The sequence below is a fragment of the Cyprinodon tularosa genome, unplaced genomic scaffold (assembly GCF_016077235.1).
Source record: "Cyprinodon tularosa strain WSP-4 unplaced genomic scaffold, ASM1607723v1 ctg797, whole genome shotgun sequence".
Classification (NCBI taxonomy): Eukaryota; Metazoa; Chordata; class Actinopteri; order Cyprinodontiformes; family Cyprinodontidae; genus Cyprinodon; species Cyprinodon tularosa.
Window position 1 is genome coordinate 105250 of NW_024039559.1, and position 20170 is coordinate 125419.

Genomic DNA, 20170 nt, shown 5'->3' on the forward strand with positions numbered 1-20170 from the left:
CCTCAACACTGAAGTCCTCAGACATTTTTCTTTCGTTGTTTCTTTCTTTGCACAGGTAAACAGCACATTTCTTCTTCTACGCTTGCATTATCGGCAGAGCAGACGCTGAATGCGCACTTTCATCTGGTTTGGTCTGCCGCGGTTTCCGTAGAGTCGTGAACTCGCAGGCGCGCGCTTTTAGGAAATCCTATACACTACTGTTTATGCTCTAAAAACATTCTAAATGACTATTTCTGCCATTTTGAATTGAAAAATCTTCCTGGATGGGAAGAGAAACATCTTCAAACTTGGAAACAAAGTCCAGTGCATTGTTTTTTTGTTTTTTTTGGAATGACTATGACCTGGATGACTGAGAATCTTCACCAGCACATGTCATAAATTCAAATTATTTAAAATGATCTATCTCAGCTGTTAGGTTTATTCAATGATGATTATAAAATTAATGTGTGCTTATGAAACATTTGTGCGAGGGGATGCTCCACTCCTGTGTCATGATTCAGTCAGGAGACCATCCTTCCTTGTCATTCTGATGGAGCATTCTGTCTTTATGAACTGATCAATTGTTCTGTCAGAACAATGCTCTGTTTGTAACCATGTGTCATGTTCTGTTAATAAAATGCTCTGCAGAGGAGGTCCAGTGGGAGACAGTATGTTTGAGTCTGGGGTTCAACTGTCTCTCCTTCTGCATAAATTGTATCCATTACTGTGTATTTCAGTTCTTCTTCTACGTTTATGAACCCGACATCAACAGATCCAGCTGATTACTTCCAGTCCCTGACTTTGCAGATTTCTTTTCTCCCGGATGAGGATGCAGCAACAGCAGACAGTCGCATGCATGAAGTCTTTGACCACAATCCCTTACACCTAACATGCATGAAGCGACAGTAGAGAGGAAACTGTTTTGCTAGGAAGAAACCAGCAGAAGAAGGCTAAGTGTGAGCGGCTTTCTACTGACGCCGGGTTACAGGAGATAGAAGCACACACGTAAATTTAACATAGCAGACCTGATCCATAAAAACGTTCTATGTTAGAAAAGGCAACAGTAACTGTTGCTATTATCTGTTTCTGTTGCTAAATATATGTGTAATAATATATGCAATGTTATTACAGTGTAATAAGTCTATAGTTATGCTGCTATAGGTTTAGACTGCTGGAGGACATAGGGACCCCCATTTCGTCATTATGCTTCATTCTCTCTCTATTCTCCCACTCTGCAGAATCTGTTGCTTCTATTTCTAATGTTCTGCTCTCTGTGCTTTTTCTCATATTAGCTTCATCTGGTTTGTTGCCATCAACAACTTTTGTTTATAGATGTTCGAGATCGGCCTGTTTTTCAGTGTGGTCCTGTTTCTCTGACTGTGACTAACTGGATGTGCTCTCTTCATCCTCTGATGTGGGAGCTGGCTCATCTGCCTGGCTAAGTGTTTCCAGGACGGGGCCACCTTTTAAACTTGCCTTTTGCATCTCTGTTTCTGTCTCCTAGAACCTGTCAGCATTCGCAAATGGCCACTAACACTGAGGTTCTGCTGGAGGTTTTTTCATGTAAAAAGGGAGTTTTTTCTCTCCACTGTCGCTACAAGCATGTTTAGTGTGAGGGCTTGCCTTCGAGTCAATGAGTCGATGCACAGCTGGTTTTCTTTAGATAGAAAACTTTGAATCAATCTGACTGGATGATCTGGTTGAACTGTAAAGTGCCTTGAAATGACGTGTGTTATGAAGTGGCGCTATAGAAATAAACTGAACTGAATTAATATTTTATTTTGTGTGTTTTCTTTCTGTTGCAGGAATCTTCATACTCATTTGCACTGAAATGCCTTATCAGCCTTTCCACTGTTATTTTGCTTGGTCTTATAATAATGTACCACGCCCGGGAAATCCAGGTGAGTCTGTAAATACACCTTCATTTTGTTCCTGAAATTGATTGTAAATATGCTAATGTAGGTGAATACATTTACAGAATAACTAAATAAGAAAAGAAAAGACTAAATGATTTATTTTCCCAATAGAACACTGTTTTATGAATCTTAACTGTTAACCAAAAAACGTGTGAGGCTAATAGACACTGAAAATGCTCTTTGGTGTTCTTTTTTTGATGAATTATGTGTTTCTGATTCATTGGAAATTTGATCAAAATTTAAAATGCCTCTCACTCAATACCTTTTAGGGAAGGCTCTCATGTTCCTTTGGATTAGGCAGGTATGGGGAATGGATGGATGGGGATTTTAAAGCAGTTCTCTGGTTGGCTGCTGACATGTTACACCCTACTTCTACAGTGGCTATGGGGTGCAAATACACTGCAGGTTAAAAAAAAAAGTACTGCAAGAACAAAAAACTAAACTAGAAGAAGGAAAACTAGACCTAAATACAAACCCCTAAAGGAAAAAAAAATTTGCAAAAGAAATTTGCAGCAAAGAAAACCGAGAGAGGCAAAGTGGAAATGCACTGAAAATACAACAATGTGATGCAGTCATTGATTATTCTACCACACAAAACAGATGCAAAGGGAGAATACTGTACGTATTTAAAAACAACTGCAACTTAAAGCTACAGTGTGTAACTTTTAGTGACATCTAGCGTTCAGACTGCAGCAACATGAACATCTCTCTCCCACCGCTTCTCCCCCCCAACAGTACGGCGAGCGTTACGGGACAAAATGTCTTCCACGACGTCCGCATCACCTACCTTCTCAAGTGATTAGGTTTGTTTACATAGATAATTTTACAGATAGTATTTCATTAGTCTGTGTAGGGTATAGATTTCATGTAGACTTAAGATAATAAATATACCCGTTATTTTTTCTACATCGTTGTGACGTTTTGGCGATCTCGCAATCGCTAGTTTGTTGGCTCTGCGCTGCCGTAGCGCAAAGATGTCTGCCTCCATGGCTGCGAGACCCGCTCCTATGTAATTATAAATAACGAATTCTAAAGCAACGCAAATATTAAGGTTAAGAGGCTGAGCTCGTAGATGATGATAAATAACATAGTTATGTATAATATATTACATTTCTGACTGTATATCCCTGTAATTATTACACACTGTAGCTTTAAAGGTATAGAGGACGGTCTTATATTTCCGGCTGGATCATCTAAATAAGTGGTCCTAGTAATTGTCAATCATTCTGTTGATATGTTTACGTAAGGCCGTCCTAAGTGCTCGTCCCCGTTAGCTATCTTTTTCTGCACACTTTCAGGCGTGTATCTGTGGTGAGCTACGGTTTCTGACAGTCATTGAAGCTCACCTTTCTCACGGCTGTTCTTTGAAAATGGCAGAGGGTTGTAAGAGAGAAAAGTGTCTACGATTATATGAGAAGAAAAGAAAAGCCTCAGAAGAGGCAGATATTTCCTAGAATCAGTGGCGGCTGGTGAAAAATATTTTTGGTGGGGCTGATATAGTTTAGTGTATGTCTCCAACTAATCCAGAATAAGAATTCAAATAAACAATTGGACAATAAATACAATTTAACAGTAATGATTTAATTTACTATATAATAACAGTAACAGTGATGATTTTGGTCACAATAACCATGACTTGAAATTTTCATATCCTACAACAGGGATGTTCTTCTGGCAAACGGGTAGATAAATAAGGATCTCACCGAATTTGGTGGAAGCTGCATCTCGCTCGTTACGTTCGCCATCTTCCCTCTAATTGTCTGCACCTGTGCATTGGGTGCAGAAGACTGTTAAAGGGCAGTATTTTCAGAGCCCCAAGACCATAAAATTCTGAGACGCTGATTGGCCATTAAATTATTAAATTGACCTAGCAATAGTACATGATTGGCAGATTCTCTGCACATGTGGGGCAGTCTAATCATAGCCCCAAGACAGAGACGGTAGGAGTCTGTCTGTTGAAATCCACAAATGAATGACAGTAGGTAGGGAAATGTAGTTTATATAATTTGTTTTGCCTATAGGTACACACTCTAAAGCAGGCATCCCCAAAGTCGGTCCTCGAGGGCCGCTGTCCTGCAGGTTTTAGAGCAGAGAAACCTCGAAAACCTGCAGGACAGCGGCCCCCGAAGACCGACTTTGGGGATGCCTGCTCTAGAGAGTAAAACTGACATTTATGAGTTAATTTGTAAAAATATATTTTAAGTTTCTCTCTTCTTATCAGGGAGGGCGGTGCCCCGTGCCCCCTATGGGCCGGCCTCCACTGCCTAGAATGCTTTGCGCTGAGAGCTCTCCTCGCAAAGCATAGTGGGATTTGCTGTTACAGCAGTCCGCTGTCGCTACCCGACAGCGGCTACTAATAACAAAGGTGACGCAGGCACCGCACCGTTTGGCAACCCTAACGGTTACTCGCCCTACGCACTACATAGTTTAGAAAGGCCCTTAAAATGGCTGATGATTTACATTTGGAAATTCAGACACCTACCTATACTTTTTGGGAGAATTATCTTATCCCATATATTCCTTTTTATCAGTATTTGTTATCTGCATTTTGTATTGGCTAATATAATTTCTGTGTATGCAGAACTTTTGTGTTGGCTATATGTTCATGTATTTATTGTGTGTTTGCAACTTTTGGCTACCATGCAACAGCCGTATTTACTGTAAACGTCTGCCACCAGTAAATTATGTAAATTAGATTTAGCTAAAGCCGGGCATACACTCCACAAGTTTTTACCCTTTTTGGGCCGTCAGGATGTGGCCTGATAAGGCCAAGATGAGGCCAAGTTTTAGCCTCATCGTGCGTCCTACACTGTGTAGTATACTGGAGGGTGATTAGCTTCTCGCAAAAACAAACCCCCGATCAGGAATCGCAAGTACCGGAAAAAAATCCAACATGTTTGAGATTTAGTCGGCCCTCCTTCACCGGTAACCTGACTCCGCCGGATGGATTTGCTCCGCATATCCATCTGGAAACCTTCCGTTGAAGTAATTTTGGGAAGGGGTGAAAATACTGGTTAGCTGATTGGCCTATGTTGGTGATAGACGGGCCAAATAAACCAATCAGATCAACGAAGCATATGACGTACTAACAGAGCGACGACGAAGAGGAGGCAATTGATAGATCAAACTCTTGCCGAAACCAGTCGGGAGAAGAGCAAAAACATCTTTTCCTCTGAGAAAAGCCTCCAGAGCAGTGTTTTGCTCTTCTTTCAGTGAAGAAATACTCTGTAATTCCCATAAAACTTGCTCGATAGCCACGCTAACGCTAGTTTCATCGGCTGAAGCCGCCATGTTCTTTAGACTGAACTGTCGCGCTTCTCGTTGCGTCACACCTCAACCCGCCTCAAAGCCAACGCTGATTGGACGTTCGTTTGGTGAACGGCTCCAAATTTTCTTTAACGGAAAGTAGCCAGACTGATCTGCGAGTGAAACCTTGAAAGCTCGCGAGATCAGGATGGTCTCACGAAGCTACTGCACCGTAGGATCGATCTAGAAAGAAGTAAAACTTTCTTAAATTAAGTGTATTAACCCTTAATCTGAGTAGGTAAAAGAGATAGTTTGCCAAAAGAATTTGTATTTTTACTCTTAAATTAAAATAATAGTATAACATGCACATGAAATAAGACAATGCAATTGTGTTTTCTTATTTTAAATGTAAATTGTCTTGTTCCATTGGCAAAATGTGTCTTTTACCTCCTCAATCCAAGAACAAATGCACTTTTTTATGAAAAAAAATTACCTATCTAGGTTTCCATTTTTTTCACTGTGAGGTGTTCGTGGCCAAATCCTGCTGTTGAATTAGAGCTACGAGCCGATTTACCTGAACCTCACACACTCTAAGCATCAGATCAGATCAGAAATACTTTAATAATCCCAGAGGGAAATTACTTTTGTTACACGCTCCAGTTTCAGTTTTATATAATATATACACACATCCAACTATACAATATAATAAAGATTAAAAAAATAAGAATAAAAAGAGATAAAATATATACACATATAGCTCTTCTGTATATATATCTATAGGTATATCTATGCATATGTAAAAACTAAATCCAAATAAAGTGAAAATCCAAGTAAAGTGATAAGTCATAAGCATGTGCAAACAATAGAGTTCTTTTTCTTCTTCTTCCAGATTGACACGTCCGATCAGCACCATCTCTCTGTGCTGAGTCTGACATGTGCTTTTTGGACATACAGGGCGTTTCTCAATATGCGTTCTTGAGCGTTCTCGTGTGCTCGTGTACTCGTGACACGTCATCAGCCTCAGCCCGAGTGCCGTTCCAATTCTCGAGAACGCCAGATCGAGAACGCATCAAATCCCCGGATGTTGTTCTCACCCCGCCCTCTTTATCGAGCATGCATCAGAGCAGACTTGAGCGTTCTTCAGACTGACCGCTTCCCCAGAATGCCCCGCGGCCGCAGCTTGATTCCAGACAGCACTCACAGTGTTAAGTTAAACATTCCCTGTTCTGCTGCTGTTGTTCTTCAAAAGTACGTTTTGAAATCGTTTGAGGCGATAACATTATACATTGAAGCCTCCCTGTGTGGTCTGTTTACAGAGTTAGTGCGAAATAAAAAAAAAAGTCCGACGTTGAGCAGACCAGAGTGACCAGCAGACCTCCGAGGGTAACCGCAGCCAGGGCTAAATTTACCCCGTCTGTAGTGCACTTCTCTCGGTCTAGTTATGTGTGAACTACCGCTCATTCTGATGGCGGTTTTTTGCGGTTCGGTAATTTTTTTTAATGTTTTTTAAGCTTTAGAAATTAAAAATATTGTTTTCAAAATGTTTTGTGTAGGGAATAAATAGTTTTGACTGTTAAAGAAATGCTAAAGAACGTTGCATGTGATGACGTCACGAGTACGCTTCTGTTCCAATACACATACGTGCTCGCGTGCTCGCGTTCTCGTCAAGTCCGATCTTCCTGCGTTCTCGCCAAGAACGGACTTGACGAGAACGTACGTACTCACGTTCTCGTGAATTGAGAAACGCCTACAGTGTGAGCAGACTGTATGTTACACAGCGTCAGCCCCTATAGTTTAAGAACATTCATTGTGAACCAGTGGCTGTTCTTTATCAAATGTACCAGGGGGCCAGGAGGGGGCCAGCGTGTTTTCATAGGGGAACAAAAAAACATGAAATAAAAAACAGGGCAAAGATTCAAATATATTAAGAGAGCTGCATGAAGTGAAATTTCTATTCAATTAGGTTATATTAAAATTCTATTTCTTATTATCCAATCCACTTTATTTATATAGCACGATTTCAATAAACACAAGGTTTCCACAAACCTTGTGCTGCACAAAAAAGATAAAATAAATAAAAGAAATTAAAATAAAATAAAAGCACTGCCCGCACAGGATAAAACTATGCATGTGTATATATAAAATCAACATGTTTATACATAAAATCAACACTCTACATGGTGTCATAAGCCAAAGAAAAGAAAAGGTCAATATACGTTCATAATTTAGGACTTTTTCATATTTTGGACTAAATTTAAGTTAAAATGACCGTTTTCTATAAAATCTGAATTAGAAATCAAGACAAACTGAAAAATTCAGCTGTAAATAGATTAGATTAGATTAGAGCTTTATTGATCTCACAGCGGAGAAATTCACTCGTCACATATTGGCATAGAGGTTACAGAAGGTGCAAACAGGGAGGAAAAAGGTGCATTAAGAATGAGCAATATATATACACTCACCGGCCACTTTATTAGGTACATCTGTCCAACTGCTCGTCAACACTTAATTTCTAAGCAGCCAATCACATGGCGGCAACTCATTGCATTTAGGCATGTAGACATGGTCAAGACAATCTCCTGCAGTTCAAAGCGAGCATCAGTATGGGGAAGAAAGGTGATTTGAGTGACTTTGAACGTGGCATGATTGTTGGTGCCAGAAGGGCTGGTCTGAGTATTTCAGAAACTATTGATCTACTGGGATTTTCACGCGCAACCATCTCTAGGGTTTACAGAGAATGGTCTCAAATGCATCTGGAGATCTGGGAGGCTTCTTGCTGTCTGCTGACATTCAAATAATGGAGGTCTATGGCGCCCGAGGCAGAAAGGTCCATAAAAGTCCACAAAAACGTGTCAATATTCCTCCATACTGCTCGTCCAATGTATTCCAAGTGTACTGAGTGGGTAGCGTCCATAATTTACTCGAAACGAAGTCATTTAGAATGTTTTTAGAGCATAAACAGTAGTGTATAGGATTTCCTGAAAGCGCGTTCACGACGCTACGGAAGCCGGCAGACCAAACCAGATGAAAGTGCGCATTCAGCGTCTGCTCTGCCGATAATGCATGCGTAGAAGAAGAAATGTGCTGTTTACCTGTGCAAAGAAAGAAACAACGAAAGAAAAATGTCTGAGGACTTCAGTGTTGAGGAAGAGCATGAGTTCTTTGCCGAGCTGAATGCGCACTTTCATCTGGTTTGGTCTGCCGCGGTTTCCGTAGACTCGTGAACGCGCAGGCGCGCGCTTTCAGGAAATCCTATACACTACTGTTTATGCTCTAAAAACATTCTAAATGACTTCGTTTCAAGTAAATTATGGACGCTACCCACTCAGGACACTTGGAATACATTGGACGAGCAGTATGGAGGAATATTGACACGTTTTTTGTGGACTTTTATGGACCTTTCTGCCTCGGGCGCCATAGACCTCCATTATTTGAATGTCAGCAGACAGCAAGAAGCCTCCCAGATCTCCAGATGCATTTGAGATATCAAAAAAGTACTCCAGAGTGTTGTTCAGCATGGGGGTGAGTAGAAAATGAAGGCTAATCATGTTTTGGGTGTACTATTCCTTTAACCCTGTGGTTTCGTTGTACAGTTTGAGCTGTAGCTGAGTACAAGTGAAAATACCGTACAGTGTATGTGATGCTTAAACAGATTAATGACGCAGTGACTTTACAGTAAAAAACTCAAAATTTTTCTCTGCACTTTCCTTCCTCCTTGTAGCTTTTCATGGTCGACAATGGCGCGGACGATTGGAGGATAGCCATGACGTATGAACGAATCTTCTTCATCGTGCTGGAGCTTCTGGTGTGTGCCATTCACCCTATCCCAGGCCAGTACGTCTTCACTTGGACGGCGCGGCTGGCCTTCACCTACACGCCGTCCGTGGCAGACGCCGACGTGGACATCATCCTCTCCATTCCCATGTTCCTGAGACTCTACCTGATTGGCAGAGTCATGTTACTCCACAGCAAGCTGTTCACGGATGCTTCATCCCGCAGTATCGGCGCCCTCAACAAAATCAACTTCAACACCCGCTTTGTCATGAAAACCCTCATGACCATCTGTCCGGGAACGGTGTTGCTGGTGTTCAGTATATCCTCCTGGATCATTGCTGCATGGACTGTGCGTGTCTGTGAGAGGTAAACACAGGGCTGTGAATAATAGATGTTCCTCGGCTCAGGCCAGGACACAAAGTGGGTTATAGGCGTTTTTTTTTTTTTTTGTGGATTACTTTTCCTTCCAAGGTTCTTATTCAGCGTTGTCTCGCTTGCATCGCTCACCTGCAGCGGTCCACAGAAATTTGTGAAATCCTCAGCGCAGGTCAAATGGAAACAAAGCTTACATGTTTGCAGGAAGGCATTCAGTGATTCGCCCACATAGGACAGCACTGCTGAAGTGTTTAAAAACACCCTGACATCTGTCTCATTAGCTCAGCACTCGCTCCATAACTTCCCACTCCTTGTTTTAGTTGAATATTGCTATTTTAGATGGCTTGTCCATAATTCATGAGGGGCTAATTGTTTGTTTGCTGAGTGGTTTGTTTTGGTAAAGCAGAGCAGCCCCACGGAACCCCCCCTTCCCCCCCCGAAAACTGAGCATCTTGGTCCGTCTCTGGGGTATGGGGGGGTGGGGGGGAGGTAATTTGAGGGGCACAAGGAATCACACAAGAAAAGATTTGTATTGGAAAATGAGACACTAAAGTCAGCTTTGAGTCTTTTTTGCCACTTTAGTTTGGTGATGTTAAGGAGATCTAATGCACCAAATAATCCCCTTCTGGTACATGTGTGTATTACATCACAGATACGCTGGGAATTTGTCAAGCTCCCGACCACAGATGCTTAGTTTTCTCTAGGGATGCACGATATAATCGGCCCCCTATCGGTATCGGCCTTAAAACTGAATATCGGACATCGGCCACCCCACCGATATTTAACCCGATATTTGATCAGCTTCTGAGTTTCTAAAGTCTTAAAAAAAAAAAAAATACTACTTCTTCTTCTTCCTCAAAAACTTATTTTTTACAAACTTAAAAACTTCTAAAGACGAGGGAAAAAATATTGATACATTAAAATATCCCAATATCTTCATACGCTGATATATTGCCATTTAAAAACACCATATCAATCTCTTTTACTAATGAAATATTGCTATATGTCATCGTTATGCTACGAAATCCCCAGAAAATTCACGAAATTTTTATATGTTGATATATTGACGCAGTATCGATCTATTTTACTAAGAAAACCTCACAAGAATTAGCAAAATATCACGAGAGTTTGTAACAGAACGATGAAATTTCACGAGATTTAGAAAGTAAAATAGATCGATACCGCGTTTTTAAAAATCTATTTGATATCAGCATATGAAAATATATTTGAGTATATTATTTTTCAAAGTGTCAGAAATGGAGAACAAAACTGCTATTTTCAATGACTACTTATTTTTGTCCAGCTTTAACATCGGTATCGATATCGGTTATCGGCTACATGAGTTTTAAAATATCGGCATATCAGATATCGGCCAAAATCCCAATATCGTGCATCCCTAGTTTTCTCCCTTAGCTAACCCTCCCTGCTTTAACTTTTCCAATCCTTCTCTCCTCCACCTCTCCTAACTCAGTCCTTGTTTATCCTGTCACTAACCATTCCTCTTTGTGAGCCTTAACCTTAGCACCTCTAGCTGTTAGCTGGAGGATTTTATCACTGAAACAAATTTTCGCAGTATAACCTTTTTTTTTAAAGAAAAAAAATGAACATAACTCCTTAAGGATTTCTTTTTTTTTTGTTTCTTTTTTCGTCTCTAAACAAATGATGATGTCAGATAAAACCTGAGTAAATTAGGACTATGCTTAGTTTTTTAAGTAGAGAGAAAAATATGTAACCAACCTGGCTCTAATGGAAAAAATTATTTTTCCCTGTTGTCGTTTCTACACTGTAAAAACGATCTAGAAATAAGTACAAATTTCTTAAATTAGGTGTATTTACCCTTAATTTGAGTAGGTAAATGAGATAAATTGCCAATGGAATGAGTATTTTTACTCTTAGAATAAGATAATTAGATAATATGCACTTGAAATAAGACAATGCAATTGTGTTTTCTTATTTTAAGTGTAAATTGTCTTGTTCCATTGGCAAAATGTCTCTTTTACCTCCTCAATTCAGGAACAAATGCACTTATGTTAAGAAAAAATGACTTATCTAGATTTAGATTTTTTGCAGTGTAGAATGATCTTCTTGTGTTGGGTTCAGTTTCACTCTCCACACCCATTTATCCCGGACCTGTAGAGTCTAAAATAGCCTTTCCCACTGCGTTACTCGGGGCTAAAATATGCTTCTGTCTCCTTTAACCCCAGTGGGCCTCAGCAGATGGCCGCTCACACTGAGCCTGGTTCTGCTGGAGGTTTCTTCCTGTTAAAAGGGAGTTTTTCCTCTCCACTGTCGCTACAAACATGCTTAGTGTGAGAGATGATGATTTGATGCAATCAATTGGTTTTCCTTAGATATAAAACTTTGAATCAATCTGACTGGATGATCTGAATTTAATTGTATCTGTAAAGAGCCTTGAGATTACGTAAATTGGCTCTATATAGATAAACGGAATTAAATTGAATTGAATATCTCAAAAAGGTGACATAGTGTATCATGTCCTGATCTAAAGAAATGAAAGTACAGATGAGAACCAATATCGACATTAAAATCTAAGGAGAAGCGTCATCTGCTGGTCAGAACCTGTAATTCAGTGAAAGGGCGGAGTCAGAGTAAACTGCACACCCAGGAGAAGGTCAGTGGTTGGTCAGTGGATGGGATTTCATGTCATGATTTTATCTAAAGCTCGGACCCACATGCAGTGAAACCAAACAGAGAGACACAGATGAAAAGTTTGACGGATTTTATTGAAGATGTTGAGCTCGGTGCAGAGTTTTTCAGCCAGAACTGGAAGATGAGGGGAAGACAGACTGTTAGTTCAGGCTCAGTGGGAAATTTGATTCGTTGATTAGAAGCAGAGGATCTGGTTGTTGACTCACGGTTGTTGAGAAGTGAAGGATCCTTGACTCCAATCTGTGTGTTGTTTTCCAGAGTTTGTCTGACTCGGTGGAGGGCGGAACAGGGTTTACCCAGAACTCTGACTGTGTAGGTGAACGGAGACAATGGTTGCCACTCAGATTTCCTGCTGTACTTGAACGGGTCGTGGTGAAGATGATTCCCTTGCTCAGAGAGTAATTTCAACGTCCTCAAAAAGGAGACTGGATCCAAACCTCCTGTTTGAATCCCCGGCTCAGTTTAAGACTCAGTTGATCCCTCCAGGGAGAGGAGGTCCGAAAAGGTCCAGTTTGCAGGATGACTTCCTGCCGAGAGGCAAAGACAAAAAACAAAGTTAAAACTCAGGAAGACAAGAACTCAGTCTTACTCAGAGAAAACTCAGCTTGGCTAGAGTACCAAAAACTGGCAAACACTCTGGCGTCGAGGTAGTGGAAACCAGCAGCTTAAGAACACTACGTTAATGAGGTAACCGTCAGCAGGTGTGTGAGGAGGTGAACCAGGCGCCTCCTGCTGGTGGAAGGGAGACAAACACAAAAACAAACACACAGACAGGAGCCCTGACATTTCACTGGCAGCTGCAGGGAAGTGGGATGCTATCCAGCTGGCGTTTGACTGGGAAGGGCCATTTTGAATGGCTGCTACTGTAACATGAGTTATTGACGTTAGTATGGGACCAACTCTGATTAGAAGGTTTTACGGGTCAATAGATTTTCCCAATGGTGCCAGGTTGGTTTGGATATCTTTCTCACTTAATAAACCAAAGCTATCATTTGGTAGCTGCTTTTTTAAAACTGGTTTTAATGAAAACTTAGCTTAATTTTGATAAACTAAAATGAACAAACATTTAAGTGCAAATCCTTTTTTCACATACTTCGATAAAGTATTGACACGTTTATTACAATTTATCTTATGCTAATTACAGACTGTACATTTAATCAACTGAGGTTTTTTCAATGGTCCAGAGGTGTCAGATCAAATACTAACATCAGACTACAAATACTAACCCTGCAACACAAATACAAGTCACAATATGAAAACAGAAGCCGCAATAAAAATACAAGCATGTATGTAGTTACCAAGAGCTGGTATGTGATACCAAGAGATTTCAAAAAGAAAAAAAAAAATAGGAGCATTTTGGTATTATAGATATTCACTTTAGAGCTCAGATCAAACCAGTAATTGATCTTTATGTTGTCCAACAGGCTGGATTATGTAGCCACTGTAAGGAGCAGTTAAGACCACCAGCTTTCAATGCTTTGGTTGGATGTTGATGTCCTATAAATGTGGCTTTCAGCTCCTGCAAATGTATCTTTGTGAAATACTTTGACATAACTTCTTCTGACTAGATTTACAAACCTCTTTATCTATCGTCAATAAATGGTTAATAAACAGTACAAAGTTAGTCATGTTTATGACATCACCAACTTTCAGAGGAAAATATATGTTCTAGATTATTTGCAGTTTTTACCAAAATCTTAGGCCCCGTCCACACGAAGTCAAAACGAACACGAAACCCTAATATTTTCCAGAACGTTTGTCGTAAAGACGGAGACATAAAATAAATGTGATCGTCCACACGAATGCATGAAAACGCTGCAAAATGTGTGCCAGGCCTGTAAGTGGCGCTGTGGTGCCAAAGCAAAAATAGGCGACGAAATGTTGGGCATGCGCACTAATATTTATACATGGTTGCCCTGCGGGTCCATTTTCGTGGTTTAGTCAAATTCAGGTGCTGAACTATGTGGTCGATATTGCTCTGTTCTTCCTGGAGATATTCCAGAAGAAGAAGATTCTGTTGTAAGCCCGACAGCAGGGTGAGTAGCATGAGCAGCAACCATTCAACACAGTACGGCGCCATTGTTGTTGTGATACTGTGTCGCGCATGCGTGTTTAGAGGCAACGCTATGACGCATGCGTGTAAGAAAAAAAATGCGGTTAGAGCTTAAAGATGGAAACGCGAAAACTGCGTTTCAAAATCTTCCCACTCTGAAGGCTTAATAAAAAAAAGATCGTTTACAGACCCCCGAAACGCCGGCTTCGAATGGATGAGAGGCTGGTTTGGTGAAAAATGTGTGCGTTTAGGCCAGGGTTTGACTTCTTGTGGACGGGGCCTAAAAAAAAATAACTTTCTGTTTAGTTTCGGCTGCTACTAACGGCTGTGGGAAATCCCGACAGCTTGGCAGGTTCTGGGAAGCTGTCACTGGGGATTCCCATTGCACTTACTCTGGGTCTTACGGAAGAGGATTCGGGCCACTGAAAAAAAAAAAAGTTAACTGATTTTTAAATTTTATTTCAGTTTAACATGGGAAAAAAGTCAGAATTCTGACTTTTTTCTCAGAATTCTGACTTTAATCTCAGAATTCTGACTTTTTTCCCATACTAAACTGAAATAAAATAAAAAAATCAGTTACATTTTTTTTTCCCACTGGCCCTAATCCTCTTCCGTAGGGTCTACTGCAGTTGAACAGAGAAAATGTAAAAAGTCTTCTTCAGTGTTAGAAATAAGTACTTTTAGTACCATGATTACATTATTAATGGCGACGAATATCTGCTTGCACATGTGGATCGGATTGTGCTTAGGGTGGCCGCCCTAAAGCCGGACAGTCCGGATTTTCCACTGTCCAGCGTCCAAGTTAGGAGGCGGGGTTAACGCGAATCAAGTCTCTGTAATCGATTTGCTTCGCCTTAATGTGCAGGGTGACCAATCAGGTGTTAGATAACCGCCCCCTAACTTTGATGGGTGAGTTTGACAGATTCTTTTAATGGTTTCGATGCACTGCGACACAGGACCATGAAATAATTAAATGCACACTGAAATAATTATATATTTTTTTGATAAAATGAAGACGTATTTTATTAAATTAATGACACATTTATATATTTAATTCCTTATTTATTTAATGAATTACACATTTAATTAATTGTTTATCGCTGTAGTTATTTATTTAATTGTGGCACTTTATATTAGTGACGTGGTTTTAATTAATGAATGACACATTTATTTATTTAATTCCACATTTAATTAATTATTGACACATTTAATTATTTATTTAATGCTGTATTTATTTATTTAATTTTGGCACTTTTTATCCTCCATATTCAGCTACCCAAGCATCCTCTTTAAACTACAAAGAATTGTAGTATAAATGTGACTTCACCCGATTCTTATGTACACCTTAGTAATTTATTGATATGCCGTACAATGTCCTCGTTTTTGGCGCTATAGAAATGGCCGCCCTAGTTGTGCTTCCGGTACGGATCAGATAATGACTGTCAGTCAACGAAAGAAAAAGGTTTGGCTTACGTTTTAAACCTGCAATTAAGCTCCCATCTTCTTAACAATCTAAAGGAGCATTACCGCCACCTGCTGGAGAGGAGTGTTTGCTCCTTCTCCTTCTGTCTGTGAAAAATTCAGCACCGTTATCTCTGCTAAACGTCTTTTTCGTCATGGCTTTATATTCATGCTGTGGCTTTGTTTTTTTGACCTAACACCTCTGGGCCACCATGGTTTCTATTTTAGTAGTAAAGGATTTTAAGTGCATTGCTTTTGTTAAATAAATAAATAGTATGCCAAAGGGCTGGGCGATATAATACCCTGTATATTCATATCGATATTTTTATTAAATCTATATCACATAAACCAATGGTTTCATTAAAATGTGTTACTTGTCGGCAAGGGCGTAGGTTTGATTTGATCTTAGGTAGGGACACTATTGGTCTGGTGTCATTGGTGCTATGCAATTTGCATGCCCTTTTTTATGATCGATGTGAGCATCCGTACTGATAAGAGGAATTCATTGTTAAAAGAGAAAAGCAACATTTTGCTCCATTAATAAAAATGTTATAAGCTCTACACTCATTAGATGCTGTTTATCAATGTTTGAAGTATCACCGGCTCTGATGAATGTGGAATTAGGACTGTTTTCCACTTTGAAAACGGTTTGATTTGAACGACTAAGAGAGAAGGTAAATACAGTATTTTCTTCTGAAGATATAGAATTGTGCAGAGTTAAACCCACTCTAATATTTGTACCTACTATTCTCTAGCAAGCAAAATAATACATTCATTAAAATATTAACTTCACTATAAAAGTTGAACATCTGGGATGTTGTTACTCTGTGTCGCCCATTTCATGTATTTAATCTGGGGCTGAAAAAAATGAATCGTATTAATTGATTATTTCAATAATCGTCAACTAATTTAGTGAGTGATTCATCATTAACTGGAGTATAGAGACTTTAAAACATACAGTAATATAAATGTAAAATGTGCCTTTCCCCACAGACCAACCCACTTAGATCAGTTATTATATCAAAATTGTAAAAATAAAAACAAAAAAAGGAAAACAGTAATAGCAACTAAATATCGGTAAAAAGGAAACCCTCACATTTTCTTTTTTAGTTGGCTGTGGCTAAGAATCAGAAATGTTGATGGCTTACAGCCTTTATTTGCCCATTTTTCCAGCAGTCTTCAGAACTCCTGGCTGACTCAGAATATTTCGTTTTATAAAAGAAAAAAAAAGGTTTTTGTTTTTTAGTGTACATGATATTCATTTTTTTTATTGGGACTAGTTTTGTAGCCTAATATTAATTTTAGTAACCGCAGCATTCTAGTGTGAATAAATTTTCAATGTTGTGCTCCAAGCACACGCGGACTAGAAAACAGCCAATCAGAGAGAGAGAAGGCGGAACTCAAGGCAGAACAACCAATAAGAGTGGAGTTAAACAGCGCAACGCAGTTCCATGCGCTGCTACATGAAAGGGACAGGAGAGAGCAGGCAGAGGAGCTGCGAGAGGAAAAGAAGCCACTGCTGCAACAACTACTGCTGTAAATTATAAACATGTTGTTCACATCAAATTATTGGTAGGGACAATTAGGTCGGTTCAAAATTTTGGTAGGGACATGTCCCTATGGTCCCTATGCAAACCTACGCCCATGCTTGTCGGATCTCTTTTAGAAATATGTTGATTTTATGGCAGCTTATTCTGTATGATATGTTTTAGATCACAACTGGACCTGACCTAATCACAGCAAGGCGTTTTTTTTTTGTTTTGTTTTTTTGATATGTATGGTTTTAAATCCATAGGAGACCTGTTATAGACAAGCTGTTAAAGAAATAGAAAGTCCCGATGGAGGTCTGGATCAGGTGTTCAGAGCCATCAGACATAGCCTTACAATGGTATTTTTATATGAAAGCCCAAAATAAAATAAGGAAAACGATACTTGCTTTTGTCCTTTGGGAAAAATTTCTGCCATTTCTTCATGTCAATCATTTTGGGAAAGTGGCTGAAGCTTGATTTTTAACCTCTTGCTATAGGTACCTATTTAGAGTCGGTTTTGTTCTGACATAGATGTTCAGACACATGAATATGCTTTTAATTCACCGCAGTTCTGGCAGCTCCGCTGTAGCTCTGGAAACATCTTTAAGGTCATTTTCATGTTGGAACATAAACTTCCACATCTAACAAGTGTTCTTCCAGGATGGCCCTGAATTGGACCATCCATCTTTCCATCATCTCAGAAAGGAAAAGCGTCTCCACAGCCTGCAGCTGCCAGCAATCCACGTTGAATTTGGATATGGTGCGTTTAGAGTCTTATGCAGTATTAGTTTAATGCCACACGTTGCAGAATTAAAATATCTTAATAATTAAATACATTTGCAGCTCTCTGAATTGATCTCCTTCTTCCATATTTCTGCTGAAATTACAAATAAGATTTCTTTGGATTTTCTTCCAGTGATCAACATCTTTTTGTCATCTTCAGATTTGTTCAGAGTTTAAAACTTGAAGTTACTTTTTTTCTGAACATTTGTGGATCTCTGCAGCTCCTCCAAAGCTCCCATGGGCCTCTTGGTTCCTTTTCTCATCAATCTTCTCCTCATGCAGCCACATCTCGGCTTTTTTACAGTGATATCCCTTCTTTTTCAGCGGATGTATTCAACAGAGCTCTGGGAGAATTTCAACGCTTTGCTAAAAGTTTTGAACTCTGTCCTGCTTTAAAACTTCTCCACAGCTTCCTCCCTCACCTGTCAGCTTTGTACCTCTGTTTGTCCACAGATCTTCTCTATTAACACTCTTAAAACTTTACAGGGAAGCTACATTTATTGAGATTATATTAACCACGGGCTATTGTTTTTAATCAAAGGGCAGCAGAAGAAACAACTTTATGGCATTTTTCATTCATGCTCTGCCTTGTGTTGGTCTATCTTACAGAAATAAGCCTAGATTGACAGCCATGGCTGTTGGATATGAAGTCAAAATTCTACTCTTTGAAGGTGTAGTGGAGGATTTTCGCAAATGTTTTAGAAGACCCGCACTCTCCACTTGAACAAGAAATGTAAATGCACAACTCTATATCCCCTCCCGAGAGGGAACGCCTTTTAAACACGTGTGTGAGCGTGCACAAGCCCATTTCTCCTCGTGCACGCTCTGTTTAAAAGTTGCCGTTCTCACAGCTCATACAAGCTTACTGTGTCCGAATGTTCGCACTAACCGCTAAATCCCTCAAGCACTATTTTGAGCGGGGACTATATATTGGACTTAATAGCGAACTCAGTTAAATTATGCTACGTTCAGACCTTCAAGCAGCAGAGGCAGCAGAAGTAGCGAGTTTACATGCAAAGTCAATGGTGCAGCAGAAGGTCCTGCAGCGGGTTTTGACCAGCAGGAGCAGACCGACTGAGCAGCTGAAGCAGCGCCTCATAAGCTTCTGAGCATCAGATGTGCTTCAGAAGCAGCAGCTGCTGGAGTTGGAAACATTTTTGCTGCTTGAGGCGCCACATCAACTAATCAGAGAAGCTGATTAGGGAGCTGGCAGGGAGTCAGACTCAGCACTGATGATGCAGAGCGCTATGAACACTCCTCCGAAACAGTTTATTAACGCCTAAATTAACTTAAAATGTCGAAACCTGCCAGCAAAATATGTTACATTTTATTACTCTGCTAAAAAATGCCTTCCAGGCGCCACGTACAGTAGGAGAAAACAGAGGCTGCTGCTGGGAATTCCCAGTGACAGCGCACCCCGGGTATGTGGTCTGGTCTGAGCGGCCTCGACAAAAAAAATTATATTTGAAGGCAGGATGGTAATCTGGATAAACTGACTGCACAGATGAGGTGCATTCAGGTGGACTTTCTCACTTCAGAATAGATCCAAACTACTTTTTACCCACTTTATCACAGCAAATATAGAGAGAGAAAGGAAAGGGTAGCTACGCACAAGGCGATCAGATCTACTTTTCGACCTTGCAGCTAGAGCAGCAAAGATGCTTCAGCGGAGCATCAGAACTAAACTTGTACAAGCATCAAAAATGAAGCAGCACGCATGTTTTTGCTGCCTCTGCTGCTTGTGGTCTGAACTTAGCATTACTGTTTGGACTAGGGGTGGAACGGTTCACAAAACCCAGTTCGATTCACGGTTTTGTGGTCACGGTTTTCGGTTCGGTTTGGTATATGTTGATTATTACATCGAAATCCCATAAAAATTAATGAAATTAATGAAAAAATACCAAAAAAATTAATGAATTGTTATTATTTTTAATGATCTGCGGAAACCCTGGATCATTTCCGCATGTTTTGCTGCTTTGAATTTAATCATCTGGCGCATGCCCTCTACGATCTCCAAGGAACTCAGAGCGGAGTGGACGGGAGCCACAGTGGAGGCTGTAGGCTTTGCTTTGAGCGCAGCGCTGATGGAGTATGAGGGATTTAGGGGTTAGCCTGACATGTTGGTCGTGTTGCTGTTAGCATAAACAAAACGTGTTGCACAATGCTTGCACACTGTTGCACTTTTATCCACAACTTTCTTTCCGCCGTCATCGTAGGTCACTCTAAATGCAAAGTGGTCCCATACAGCAGACCTATAAAGTGCTGCTGGCGCGTCTTCCAACTCCTGTTCTTTCCCACTCGCCATACCCACACAATTCTCCACAACAACTGATTTTTTTCTGCTACACCCGGCTACACTGCTTCGCTTCTTCTTCTTCTTGTTT

The 20170-nt window shown here is 40.2% G+C and overlaps 1 protein-coding gene across 4 annotated transcripts in view; it reads left to right on the forward strand.

Annotated features, from left to right (window-relative positions):
* Nucleotides 1-20170, forward strand: part of LOC119774002 (small conductance calcium-activated potassium channel protein 2-like) — a 173663-nt gene that overhangs the window by 91505 nt on the left and 61988 nt on the right. For all 4 annotated transcript variants that reach the window (XM_038271257.1, XM_038271259.1, XM_038271261.1 and 1 more), the window contains exons 3-4: nt 1785-1880; nt 8863-9281. In XM_038271257.1, coding sequence (XP_038127185.1) covers nt 1785-1880; nt 8863-9281 — 515 coding nt within the window. The remainder of the gene's footprint in view (nt 1-1784; nt 1881-8862; nt 9282-20170) is intronic.